The 14,165-nt window shown below is 36.3% G+C and overlaps 1 protein-coding gene across 2 annotated transcripts in view; it reads left to right on the top strand.

Annotated features, from left to right (window-relative positions):
• Positions 1-14,165, top strand: part of NOX4 (NADPH oxidase 4) — a 177,356-nt gene that overhangs the window by 121,944 nt on the left and 41,247 nt on the right. For both annotated transcript variants that reach the window (XM_021679096.1, XM_021679095.1), the window contains exon 13: positions 7,870-7,951. In XM_021679096.1, the coding sequence (XP_021534771.1) occupies positions 7,870-7,951 (82 nt within the window). The remainder of the gene's footprint in view (positions 1-7,869; positions 7,952-14,165) is intronic.

Raw genomic sequence — 14,165 nt, 5'->3', positions numbered from 1 at the left:
TATAGTTGAAAAAATCTCAAGGGACTATTGTGGAAGGATATATGCCAAGTACAGGATTTTTATGTTTCTTTTTTTTCTATCATTTATTAAGGATCTTCTTCATTTACTAGCTCTGGTTGTGTATACATTGTGTTCTACGTCCTCATCTTCTGACTTACAAGTGTGGGCTTTTTTAATTTTTTAAATTTTTTTCCTTGTGTAAGACAAGTATGAGATATTGTTTTTTATATTCCTTTGACATTGGCTTTAATATTTATGGAGAAGGTAGTTTAAATAACCAGAGCATGTAGCTGATTGCTTTTTCTTCTAGAATTGCAGAATTTCCATTTGAATTTTATCAACAGAAGATATTTCTATACCTTTAGGAGCAAAATACTCTTGCTCTGCAACTAGATTTCCTGATTTACCTAAAATAGTATTAATTTGAATGTCTTTGATGTTGCTTTGAAAGGAATATTTTAAATAGCAACTATTGTTATTCAATACTGAGTTACCATGGTAATAAAGAGCATTCACTTGATTTAAACTTTTCAGAAAAGGAAAATGTATACTCTCTATCTTTCTAGTTGGTTTGAATATACCTCTCTAAGTCTGCCCTTTCATTCCCAGTTTTTGAAGTAATTTGTTTTTCTTTTTTTTTCTTTTTAAAGATTTTATTTATTTATTTGAGACAGAGAGAATGAGAGACAGAGAGCATGAGAGGGAGGAGGGTCAGAGGGAGAAGCAGACTCCCTGCTGAGCAGGGAGCCCGATGCGGGACTCGATCCCGGGACTCCAGGATCATGACCTGAGCCGAAGGCAGTCGCTTAACCAACTGAGCCACCCAGGCGCCCGAAGTAATTTGTTTTTCTAAGATTAGTGTGCATATTTCTTTTTTTTTTTTTGAGGAAAATAAAACATCAAATTTTTACAGACCATCAGTTTCTTTAAATCCCTAAGAGAACAGCTCTTCTTTCCCTTTTCAGTAATTTTGTAATTACATTCTAAATCCTTTTTCAAGTAGCTCTAATGGAATTGCAATTCTTTTGTTGTCCTGGCATTTCCTTGTGATAAACAGGGCTGCCCTTGAGAATAAGAATCTTTTTTTATTCATAGTGTGTGACAAATAGTAGGTACTTAATAAAAGTTTGCTAAGTGAGTGAGTAAATGAATAATGTATGCTTTAATTGATAAAAGTTCCTTCTACTCAAAATATTAGCCTTACTCCCAATTTTAAATTCTGTGCCCTTAGTGATTATTGATATATCATAGACAACAGGTAGAGTCAAGGGGGGTGGGTAGAGAATGACTAAATAGAGAGGTGAGAAAGAGGAATTTTCTTTGGAATGAGTGATTTTCACTAGATTTCACTAAAGTGAAAGAATGGGAAATTGAATACAGAGAGGAAAAATAGGAAAGAAAAAGAGAAATGAAAAACATGCCTATCTTTCCTAACTTGAGCATACAGGCCAGAGACCTCTGGGATATAAAAGCTGCCTTGTGGTAGAGAATGGTAGAGAACGTTGAGGTATGCATCAATGGAAGGAGCATGAGAGAGAGTGTAAGATGTCTGTAGGCACCTGTAACATACTATCTCTTCACTCTTCCCCACCTTCCCATGTATTAGTGATTGGTTTTTGAGCAGTAATATGAAATTTGAATTGCTTTATTATTTTCTTTTGATGAATGGCCAATCTGTAACTTGACATTATGCACAGACGGGGCTACCTGGATGGATCCCAGTTACTGTCAAGCTCATTTTTTTTTATGACTTTGATCACCTACTGGACCTTCTATGTATTTATGTGTTAAATTATCATCATTGTGCATAGTTTTCATAAAATAATGAGTAACTTGTGAAGTAGATGCTGATTCATCATCAACAGATTTGAGCGTTTTCATGTGTTCAGGGAAATCATTATGGCTTCAGGGTGGATGGCAAATCTTGACAAACATTTTGTTCAAGGTACATGTTCAACTTTTTTGAAAAAGTAAAATAAATTTAGTATTTACTTTTTTATTAATCATTATGTATTTTAGCTTATTACTGTTGAAATGACTTATTGTATTTCATAAAAAAGGACAAATTAAGAGTGTTCAGCCTGCTGTGTACACTTTAGGGTGGAGTATTTAATTCTCGTTCCTATATAATTTTCATGTCAGTCTAAATTATAATTTCCTACATTTCCCACTGACACTATCCCCTGAAGCCTGGATGACTGTGTGCATCTCTTGGACTGTAGCACAGGGCCTAGGGCAACTGGCTAGTATACCACGGGGCCTGCAGGGTATTTATTTATTTCTTCCACCATCAGCCCAGACTGAACGGTGGTGTTACTTGTCCCAAGGTGTATGTCTGTCTGAGAGCACTTCATTTTAACAATGGGCATCTGTACTTATAACAAAGGTGTTATAAGTACTTCTGGAAAGGGCTGGAAATGAAATTTATTTATTCAGACTTAACCACACATACATGCATCTTACTCTGTAGTTGCGGAGAACATGGCAGAAGCTGTAAGTGGAAAGTGTGGGTCTAGCAAGCCCATGTGTTGCAGGCTGGGTTTGCCAGAAACTGAGTGTGAGAAGTAATTTATGAATTTAAAATGTTAATTAGGGATCAATACTCCTGAAGGGAAAAGGAAGGATTTGGGATTGGGTTGAGCTTCCTCAACAATTGAACCACCGTGCAGACTCTACAAGCCTTAGCCAAACTGGCGGGAAGCTCTGGAGCAAATATTGCCCATCAGTGTGGCCTCTGTAAAGCTAAAATACCTCTGCCTTTTTCAGCCGCTGGCTATGAGCTGTTCTGGGAAAGTCATTTATTTCCCTTGCATCTGAGGTGGACCCTGATGTAAGTGACCACTGGAGGCTACCTGCTGACCCTACTCCACAACTGGACCACAAGCACTTCACCGAAGCAGAATATGGGGGTCGGGTGGGGAGGAGACTTCTCTGTATCAACCACAGCCCTACTAGCATATTTCATTAGTAACATTTAATTTAGAAATAAGATTCGGAGATGAATACTAAATCAAGCAGAATGCTAGCAAGCGTGAACCAACACCGTCCCAGGCAAACCAAGACATATAGCCACCCTCCCCTTCAGTGGCTTTGGCAAGATTCCTATCCTGTCCTTAAGCATATAAGGGTTTCAAAGTTGAAAGGTAGCTTAAAGATCACTGAGCTCATTTGTCAATTGAGCAAAGGAGTTAAGAACAGAGGAAGAAGTAGGTGGAGAACCTCAGACTTTCTGACAACCAATTTGGTATCTTTTCTATTATACCCTGTTGCTCTAAGTACTGCAAACTATATAGTAAAGAGAGATTCATTCTTTGGTATGCCCTGTATCATGCATACTCACTTATAACCCTGCCTGTATTATGAGATAATCTTCAGTTTTTCTTGTAAAATAATAGAAATATTATAGTGTAATCATTTACAGATTTTGCTTGAAGACTAAGAGCATGGGGATGATGTCTATTTCCTTACAACATTTATCTTATAACTTCCAATACTTTGTTATATGATGTTAGTTATTTTTAAAACTAAGTTTAAGTCTCTAATGAGTCTGTTTAATACCCCTTAAGGATTTTGTCTTAATGCTTCTGAAGAAAGAAATTAAAACTGGCAAATCAAGCATAATATGAGCATTAAAAAAAGCGCAGAAAATTTGTATCTAATAATAAAAATCCCAATAACTTCTTACCAGATTTTTTAGAGCAACATTATCACTCTTTAGAGATGTTTTATTTGGTTTTCTTTCCTTGCCCATGATAATGTAATGCTTAAAGTAGTTAAAACATTCATTTCCATAGTGGAGACTATGGAGAAGCAAAGGTAAGGAAAGGGGATTACTTGGAAAGAAACAGTGATTTAGAATTGGTAAAATCTCCACAGAGTTCCTCCAGCAAACAACAGCTGTTTCTCAGGTTCTTACTTAAGACACACATTAAGTGGCTATGATCACATCTTCAGATGCAAAGGACTTTTGGACTACAGAAGGAGGGCGTCATCTTTTTATTTTCTTTTCTGCCCTTATTTAACTTCTTTTTTTTTTTATAGTGGTAGGAAGATTTTATTGTCTTCTCATCTCAGAAACATATTTGCATACTGTCTTTCGTTGTTATGCAAATTTGTATTGCATTTGTCACATTCTGCATTTGGAGGAGGATTACAACGTGGCCACTTTTCACAAAGGGGAAGATAAAGAATTGAGTCACAATAAATAAACAAAAAAGTTTGAATTCGAATTGGAAAGATTATTTTATTTTTCTCATCTTTGATTTTGAATAATTAAGTGTATTGTCTCACAATTGATTGTCCAGAGAGCCCAAAATAGTGTAATCATGTGTAGTATGCCGTCCAGGTCTGATAGCCTCACAATCTTTTCATTGATTGAATGGGAGAACGGAAGAGTAGGTGAAAGTCTACAAAAGCTTATTTTAATTAAGATATATCCCCGACTGGTAGGCAATCATGTTCAGACATTATCTCATCATTAGTCAACTCATCAAAATATAACCTTTCAAAAATCCTCTGGTTCTTTTCAGTGGCTTTAATGAAATTATTCTAAGAGCCCAGTGAAAGGATTGAGATCTAGTGTTCGGATAACTGCCATTTTCCTAAGAAATAGACTTTGGGCCTCCTGAGAAAGCAGATCATCTGGTGTGACATTTGCAGCAAGAGAAGTATTATTTTAAAAATTCTGCTATTGAACAGAGAAAACACCAGTTTATTTTCGTCTTTTTTCCCAGCATCAGATAAACAATGGGATGCTAATTAATTATTTGATAGGCAGAAATCTGGGAGACTAAACAATTTTTCATTTACCTGTATTTTTCTTTTTTTTTTTCCTAAGGATACTTTTTATCATTTATTTTTATTCTCATAAAAAGTAAACAATCATTATACCTGTATGGGATAAAGTTAATTGTTCATATTTAGGAATTTATGAATATAATAAAAATAAACATTTTAAAAGGATATAATTTTAAGCAGCTATTTTCTTTGTATATGTATGAACTTTTTTTTTTACATTCATGGTAGCTACTGAAGGATCTTCATGTTTGCTTGGTGTTGCTTGCATTTATAATATCAGATTAAAGGATGCTTCAAATGTAAGAATATTCATTATAGATTTTATAGTTTGGGTGGATTTGCAAGTAATTTCTTATATGCTACTTTTGCTCTGTGTGTGTGGGTGTGTATGTGTTTTAAATCCTATCAATATAATGTTATCTCCAGAGATTGTCTTCCAAATTTACAGTCAAATGTTTTTTGTGATTATAGAAACACAGAAAAACCTCCAGCTGTATTATGTTATGGTTGTTTGCATTAAGCATTCTGATTTTTCTTTTCCTTGCAATCAGTTTGAGAATCATTCAGTAAAACTTTATATTGTTAGCACCCAAGGATAAATCATATTCAATGTAGCTGTTTGAACAGTTCTTTCTTTACTTGATGTGAAGTTTATGTTTGTGGTTGGGTTTTGGCTCTGTTTTTCAAGATTTGTTTAGGAAAGGGATAAATGGTAGGGAAAAGGGGAAAAGGAGAAACACTGCAAATCACTCATTTAATGAAATGCTGCATAAATTGGGACGTGTACTGAAAGACAAGGGTCCCATCGCAAGAATTTACTAGTCATTTCACTGAAATATTAACTCTGCTCATTAAAAGTAGCAGTATTATCGGTCGATATAATTTAATTTTTAAAATATGAACTAAAAAAAGTGTGCTTGAAGGAGAAAAAGAAATTGTGCTTTCTTAGATCTGTGGACTCTACAGTACAACCACCTCTCTCAGGATCTTCTCAGTTCCTCCCCAAGTGTACGGTAAGAACGTCAGAGTGCTGATGAGAAGCAACAGAGTAGAGGTCAGTTAAACATCCGATTCAATGTGTTGTAATAAATATGGAGATAAATCCCCATCCTGCTTCTCAGCATACTTTGTAACCACTGTGTTCACCAGTGTTTAACATCTGGCTATTCAGTAACTGGGAAGTGGTGATTGTCATCAACTGCAAATTTTCAGTATTTTGTGGAAATTGGGCACCTTCGGTTAGTGATGGATTTATAGCAGCTTGGAGCTTCAGCTTTGCACTCTCTCTCAGCCTGACCCTGTGACCCTGTCAAGGCTGGAGCTCCGGTACCCTTGCTTTTCATGGTTGATAGATGACCAGTTGGGCTTTTCTGAAAGGCATTATGATTAACCTTGGCAACTTTCTTTATGCAGAAAAAATGGATATATTGTTTCAACTAATATTTATCTAGCATCTTAATAGGTATCAGATAATGTTCCATATCCAGGTGATGCAATACCCATCTACTAGAAGGAGAAGGAGAGGTGGATAGACAATTGTATCTAACAATAAAAATGTAGTCTGAAACATTCTGTGAGAGTGTAAGCATGGACTATACTAGGAGTACAAACAGTACGGCCATCTATTCCAGATTTTGGAGGAAGAATAAAAGAAAGAGGAGGGATCAAAGAAACCTTCCCAATAGGGATGACTAGAGGTAATGAGTACCTAGTTCTGGAAACATGGGATCAGCCTCAGAGTGATAGATTACTCTATGCAATGCAGATAATTATGCAGTACAACTATTTCTAAAGTAGAACTGAGGATTCTTCCTTCCTCCACATTCCTCTTTTTCCTTCCCCCCCATTTTCCTTTCTCTCACCCCTCTCTCCTTCCCTACCTTCTTTTCTCATCCTTCTCTTTCTCTTCCCCTCCCTCCTTCCTTCATTATGAGCTTAATAAACACAGAATTTTATTAGTCAAAGTTTTGGTTCATGGGCTAATGTCATCATTGGACAATCCCTGACCCACATTCATTCCTTTACGATGCTATAGGTATATTTATATACACATCTAAATTTCATATATTTCATATAGATGTAAAGTATTAACAATGACCTACCTTTTGCTTTTCTCCTATTTCATCTTCTTACCCCTTCTAAAAGATAACCATTATCCTGGATTTATGTATATTATTCTTTTTTTTATTGGATTGCTTTGTTTTATACATAACATTTCTAAACAATACACTGCTTAGTTGTTTTTTAACTCAACAAATGATATTTTTCTGTATGTAATCTACTAGTATTTTTTCCACTCACCATTTTACTATGTTTTTATTTGTAACTGATTTCATTCAGTTTCACTTCAATTAATATTCCATTGTATATATGTGCTGCAAATTGTCCATTCTCCTGTTGATGGGCAATTGAATGGTTTCTCTTTATGTTGTAATGAACAGTGCTGCTATGAATATTCTTTTACTTGCTGCCTAAGACATTATGTGAAAGTTTCTATGGAGTATATACCTGGGAATGGAAATATTGGCTCATAGGGTACACAGAGGTGAAACTTAGAAGATAATCGCACATTGTTTTCCAAAGCTATTGTACCAACTTGCATTCTCACCAGAACTATAGGAGAGCTTATGTTGATCCACATCTTCTCTAACACTTGGTCTTGTGAGATTCATTTCTGTCAATCAAATGCCACATAATATATGAATGCTATCTAATGGGATGTGGCTTTGATTAGCACTTTCCAGGTTACTAATGAGATTGCATATCTCTTAGGTATATTTATTGGTCATGAGTGTTTCCTCTAATCTTTCAATTATAAGATTTTACTAGTCTATATTAATGAATACTTTCTATTTTTCTACTGGCAGTTGTTGGAATATCTTAATCATAAAAAGATATAGTCATTAAAGTGAAATTGACATATGTCAGTACTATAGAAAATGGTGGGCACATTTCTAATAAAGGATGTGCAGCCAAACTAATGGACAAATTAAAACAATAGGTAATAATTGCATTTTGAAATTATTTTCATGACTTTTATTTTTTCACAACTTGATGTTTTTCTTTTGACAGAACGGTTTCGAGATTTACTACTTCCGTCATCTAATCAAGACTCCGAGATTCTGCCCTTCATTCAATCTAGAAAGTATCCCAAGTAAGCACTAGGAGTTCACTGGATATTGGGAAGGGGACGGTGTAATGATGGGGGAGGTTTGCGGGGACAAAAACAAAATATTTTCTTTCTAAGGATTTCTGAAAAAGCTAGAATACCCTAACCTACTTAATGACGGCATCTCCTGCACTATAATGTCTCAGGCTCCTCACAGCTGGGTCAGAGAAAAAAGCCTTGCCTGCAGTACAGCCCAGCTCTGAGTAGGAATATTTGTAGAGTGCAAACGGTAAATTACCTGCATCAGTGTCTGGTCGTGCCTCTTTTTGCTTGATTCTGTATCAACAGAATGTTGATGTGGGTGATCCCTCATCTGGTTTCCTGGTTTCTATCCTTTGAATGCAAGGATTCATTCATATTGTAATAAGTGGTTTTCAGATAACCACCTGTTAGATATGATTTTAGTAATTTCTGTATATTCTTTACTGTCTTGATAATTATGGGAAGTGAAATCTCCTGACCCTTTCTTATACAGGGCAGACCTTCTCTTCTTTTAGAGGCCACAAGTGTACTTATTGGTTGAAGGAATATGCCTTCATCTTCCCAGAGAATAAGGAAGTAGCATGTTTTTTATTAGGCATCCTTTTCCCAAAAAGCTGATGGATGCCTGTATCTCAATCCCTCCTGTAGAAGCTTGGAGTACCCTCTACTTCATGAATGTCTTACTCTAAGTCTACAACAAGCTGAAGAAGGAACAAACTGGTATCTGATAGAGAAAAGGAAGATCACCAACTTAAGAATTAGAGCTTGGTTTTTACACATTTCATCAAAACCAATCACTATGCTAATTGACTCATTCTTTGATTGACTTGGCAATTTATTCAAGTATCCACTGAACTTCACTTTCTAGAATAATTTTTCCCTAATACTTAGCTTTGATAATATTGACTTACCTCTGATAACAATAATACAGAATCTGAATTATCTGCTTATTGTCTTTGATATTAATCCAGATTTAATCTCTAGCAATAATCTTCTAGTCCACTCATGGGGACCCTCCTGAGGGACATACAAGGCCTGGACATCATTCCATGCATACATTACTTTTCATGACTGGGAGCATGGAGGAGCCTGAAGGGATTGACACATGTCTGTCAGTACTTTTGCCCCCAGCTGCTGTTTGCAGAGGCCAGTGATGCCTGCTCTTCTGCCTCTTAGGCTTTTTATCCACCTGATACCTTTGCTTGAAGAGGGGAATCACAGTTGCTTCTCAGATTACCTATTGGTAATCTGTTTCCTGCTATTTCCCTAGGTTTCCTCAGCTGTATATTCTTACACATATCCTTCTTGCTCTTAGGTTACTTTTCCCACAGTGATGTTATGATACCATTCTGATATTTAACAGAGATACCATGTGACAATCCTTTGTCAGTGTCTAATCCTTAGGGTAGTTTTTTTTGTTTGTTTTGTTTTTTGGGGGACATCTGTGGACTAAAAGAATAAAAGTCATCCATTGATGCCACATACACTGTGTTGGGGTGAGTAAGAGTGCAGACTGCCTCACCAGCTGTGCTTTGTGACTTAGGTCACCTAACCCTCTGTGCCTCAGTTTCCACCTCTATAAAAGGGGAATGATAATAAGACCTACCACTCAGTGGTGTTATGAAGATTAAATAAATTAATAAACAAAAAAATATTTAGAACTGAGCTTGACACATAGCAATACTTCATATCTAGCTGCAAGTGTTATTATTCATTTAAAATTGCATATAGCTTTAACTAGATTTGCATGTTTCCAAACCCGTTAGGGAAATAGATTGTTCATTGATCTTGGAGGAGGATAATTCTTATATCAGGATACCTTTATCACTCTGCCCTTAATAATATTTGGGGAAGAACTATTTATTTAATATTTCTAGATTATTGCTAGACGCTGATGTGAGTCACTGCTTTGGTGATCACTTAATATCATTATGAGTTCAGTTTTCCGAACCATCCAATGAAATCATGCTAATTAAAGCCTTCTGGGTCTGAATAATATTTATATAAAAATTCTGGATTAAATACAATTGGCTTATTTAGGTTATAGAATATTAAGCATTTGCATTCTCCCATTGCCCATGTAATGTCTAGTTTGGGAGTAGAATTTTAGGAGGTGCTGATAGAACAGAGAAAGGGTAATAGAATTCCTTTTATGCTGTGCCTAAGGAGTGTTAAATTGGTCCAGGGAAGAACATAGGAGCAAAAACTCTGGACATGTAAATAATGCCCATGTAAAGGATCCTGGGGTATACGAAGAGACAGTTGTAGTAAGAGCCAGTCAATAAATATAAGGGGGCAGGGATTTGTGTATGTCTAGACCTATTTTAAACTATTTTGGGATTACTCATGGTTTTCAGTATTCTCATTTAGTCTCTCATTTGTATTCACTCTCAAATATACTATCATTTATTCATTACTGAGGATAACTATAAGTCAAAGAATTTGTCATTTCATGACATGCAAAATTTCTGGAAAGCTGAAAATTTCATCAGACCTTTAGTATTTGTTGCTCTCAGTCACAATGTAATAAACCTATTATATGGAGATTATTCTCCCTCACTTTTCTGCTTGTTTTACTGACTCATGAATATAGACTCTGTTAGTGAGAGATGTTTTAAGAGTTAAAATATGGTTTAGGAAACAACTTGTTTGCCCTATATTATATAGTGTCACAGGGTGATGTTTACAGAGCATAGTATAGTCGACCTTCTTTAAGTCAGACTCACTCTACCCTGGTTAATATAAGCTGGAGAGTGGACAATGGTTATTGGATTGGGGGTAGGATCTCTAGTCAGCATATTGTCCCTATAATCTTAAGCATCTGGTTATCAAAAGACATCTAACAGATAATGAAACAGGAAAAGGGTATATTTTATTTAGGGGAAAAATATTCATGAAGAAGAAAACTGACCAGTTCTTGAAATGTGTGTGTGTATGTGTGTGTGTGCGTGTGTGTGTTTTAATGGAAAGCCATTTTTTAAAAAATGTTCCCTGCTGGGAAACATTGTTCTAAAATATAGTAATGTTCATTCATCACATTCTTGCATTTGTGATCTTGCATTTGATCCATTGCCAAAGCTAGGCACATCCATTCTCAGTATGTATGTGAAGACGTTGCCTCATGAAAATTCTTGGAGCATGAATAGGTGTGACCATTGTCAAAAACAGACAGGTGAATGAAAAGAAGAAAATGAATGTATACTTAATACAAAATAATGTTGTTGATTCATAGGTTAGAGGAAAGAGATGGAGATAATGAAACTTGTTTTGTTGCTCATGTCTTAGCTGGTGTCACTGTTACTAACTTTGAAGCATTTAGGTTTATAATGTATTTAAACTAGAAAGTAACTATAAATATTCTTATCCTTGCAGCTTGGAGACATAAAATAGTTAAGACATTTGGCATAATTTTACTCACAAATGACTTGTAACCATTTTAGCAATTATGCCAGCAAAACATGATCCAATGGCTCTGGAAATTTCACCATAATATGTATAAAAATATTGTGAAAATGTAGGAATAAAATGTGGCATATCTTTATTTGGTCAAGATCAAGTACTCTGGAATGCTTAATCCCAGTACTCTTTAGAGAAAGAAGTATTATTTTTGATAAAATTCAGAATATTCCTTTTGACTCGGTTTGCCACCAAAGGATAACCTTGACTATTTAGACAATAAAAGCAATGCCTCAACCCATTCTCATTTCCAATGGACTGCTTAAAAATGGCTTCAAGTGGTGATATCAGGTGATTAACTGCAAAGCCTCAGAAGACTTTTCTAGATTTCATCTATTCTCCAACTTGTCTTCCTTTCTCTTTCCAAAGAAAATTTTGGGTTCCTCTTCTTCCAGAGGCCTCCTCTCTCTAGTAGTTTTTGTTCAGTCTGTATGTGTGTAATGTATTTGTCACTGGAGCTAAGTTATTCCTATTAATAAAAACACTTAGCGGGGTGCCTGGGTGGCTCAATTGGTTAAGCGACTGCCTTCAGCTCAGGTCATGATCCCGGAGTCCTGGGATCGAGTCCCACATCGGGCTCCCGGCTCGGCAGGGAGCCTGCTTCTCCCTCTGACCCTCTCCGCTCTCATGCTGTTTCTCTCTCTCTCTCTCTCAAGTAAAATAAATAAATAAAATCTTTAAAAAAAAATAAAAAATAAAAAATAAAAACACTTAGCACTTAACACTTTCTACATTGCCATGATTGTGTTAATGTGCTTTATATGTATTACTTAATCTTTGTTATTTCCCTATGAGTTAGGTAGTACTATTTCCCCAAGTTTACGGATTTTATATATTAGAGGATTTAAAAGGATTAAGTGACTTATCCAAAGTCATATGGAAGAGCTGGCTTCCAAATTCAAGGTCTGCTTGGCCCCCAAATTACACCTAATTGTGTAATTAGGTGTATCTCATTCATTCATCTGTCCATTTTTCCATTAGTCCATTCTTCAAATGTTTATTGAACAATTACTGTACACTAGAATCAGTCACAATTACTGAGGATACAAAAATAATGAGGACTTAGCATATGGCTTTGAGGAACCTAGAGACTAGTGGGGGAGAAACAGAATGAGACTTTATGGAGAAATTAATTATAGCAATGTGATAAGTCCTTTAGTTATAGAGAAATGCACTAAATTCAATGGGAAAAGAGAAGAGAACGTGTCTTCCAGTCTAGGTAATTCATGGCAAGTTACATTTTCTGTTGGAGTAAAATCTTGACAAATACTATGGAACCAGATGAAGAGGTTTTTAGATGGTACAAAGAACATAGCAGCATAGAGAGCCATGGAAGTGGGTTGTTCATTGAGAGATCACCTGTGGGTATTCTGGTTAAAAAAAAAACCTTTGTGTATGTGTGAGTGCATGTTTGTGTGTGTGTGTGTGTGCACACATGTACACGTGCACATGTATGTACATATGCTCATACATATACTCACACTGAAGGGCTGGGGTATAAGGAGAAATGAGAGCAGGGACCACTCCACGAAGGACCTAGATTGCCATTTAAAGGAGCTTGGACTCTGTGGTGAAGACAGTGGAGCATCATGAAAGAACTTTAAGCAAAGGAGCAAAAATCATTAGATTTGCATTTTCATAGTTTTATCATGGAGCCAGAGAGGAACATGAGGCACTGTATGGGGCTAGCACACTAGCTAGTTGGCAGGTTCATATTCAAGAAGGCAATGAAAAAGGATCAATTCCATGGTGATAATAATAGGGAAAAGCAGGTAGATATCTGAGGATTTTAGGAGACACATGACAAAAATGTCGTGATTACTGGGCAAAGGGCAGGAGGATGAAAAGGGAGAGGGGAGGGTAGGGGAGAAGAAGGGGTTCAAAGAAGGGGTTCAAGCTTTTTCACTTGGATCACATTTTGTATTAGTGGTCCCAGGGCTGGGGACAAGTGGCAGATCTCTCTGAGCAGCATTTTTAATTTTTTTGGCTCTATTTCAAATGGAGGTAATAATAGTGCTGTAGGAAAAGCTCCCTATTGCTTTTACTCTCACATACAATTCTTCTGACACCAGATGTGGGGTGTGGTTTTTCCCACACCAACCAATTCTTCAATATCAGCTGGGTGTCTTACAATTCAATTCAATTCCAACACTAACCAGAGTTTGTGCAAACCCCACAGATTAAGGGCTCAATCCCATAAAACTGTCCACCCCCATTTTAAATACCAATCGCAGGTAGCAGGTCCGCAATTTACCCACAATTTGTCCACTTGGCTACAAATCAGAAATTCCCATGACCTCGTCCTTGGATTTGCTAGAACGGCTTATGGAACCCAGAAATACTTTATGAATTTACTACATAATAAAGAATATGATAAAGGGTATAAATGAACATGAACAGCCAGATGAAGAGATACATAGGACAAGATCTAGAAGGGTCTTGAGTGCAGGAGCTTCTGTCACCATGGAGTTGGGGTATACCACCCATCTGGCCTATAGATGTGTTCACCAACCTGGAAGTTCTCTGAGCCCCATACCATTGGGGTTTTTATGGAAGTTTCATCACAGAGGCATGATTATTAACTTCATTTCTAGCTCCTCTTCCCTCTCCAGAAAACAGAGGGTAGGGCTAAACATTCCAAACTTTTAGTCATGGCCTGGTGTGTGTTTCTTTCCTTCTTTCTTTCTTCCTTCCTTTCTTCCTTCCTTTCTTCCTTTCTTTCTTTCTTTCTTTCTTTCTTTCTTTCTTTCTTTCTTTCTTT

Source organism: Neomonachus schauinslandi, chromosome 11 (genome assembly GCF_002201575.2).
Source record: "Neomonachus schauinslandi chromosome 11, ASM220157v2, whole genome shotgun sequence".
Taxonomy (NCBI): domain Eukaryota; kingdom Metazoa; phylum Chordata; class Mammalia; order Carnivora; family Phocidae; genus Neomonachus; species Neomonachus schauinslandi.
Note: the sequence above shows the minus strand (reverse complement) of the source record. Positions and strands in the feature narration are given on the sequence as shown.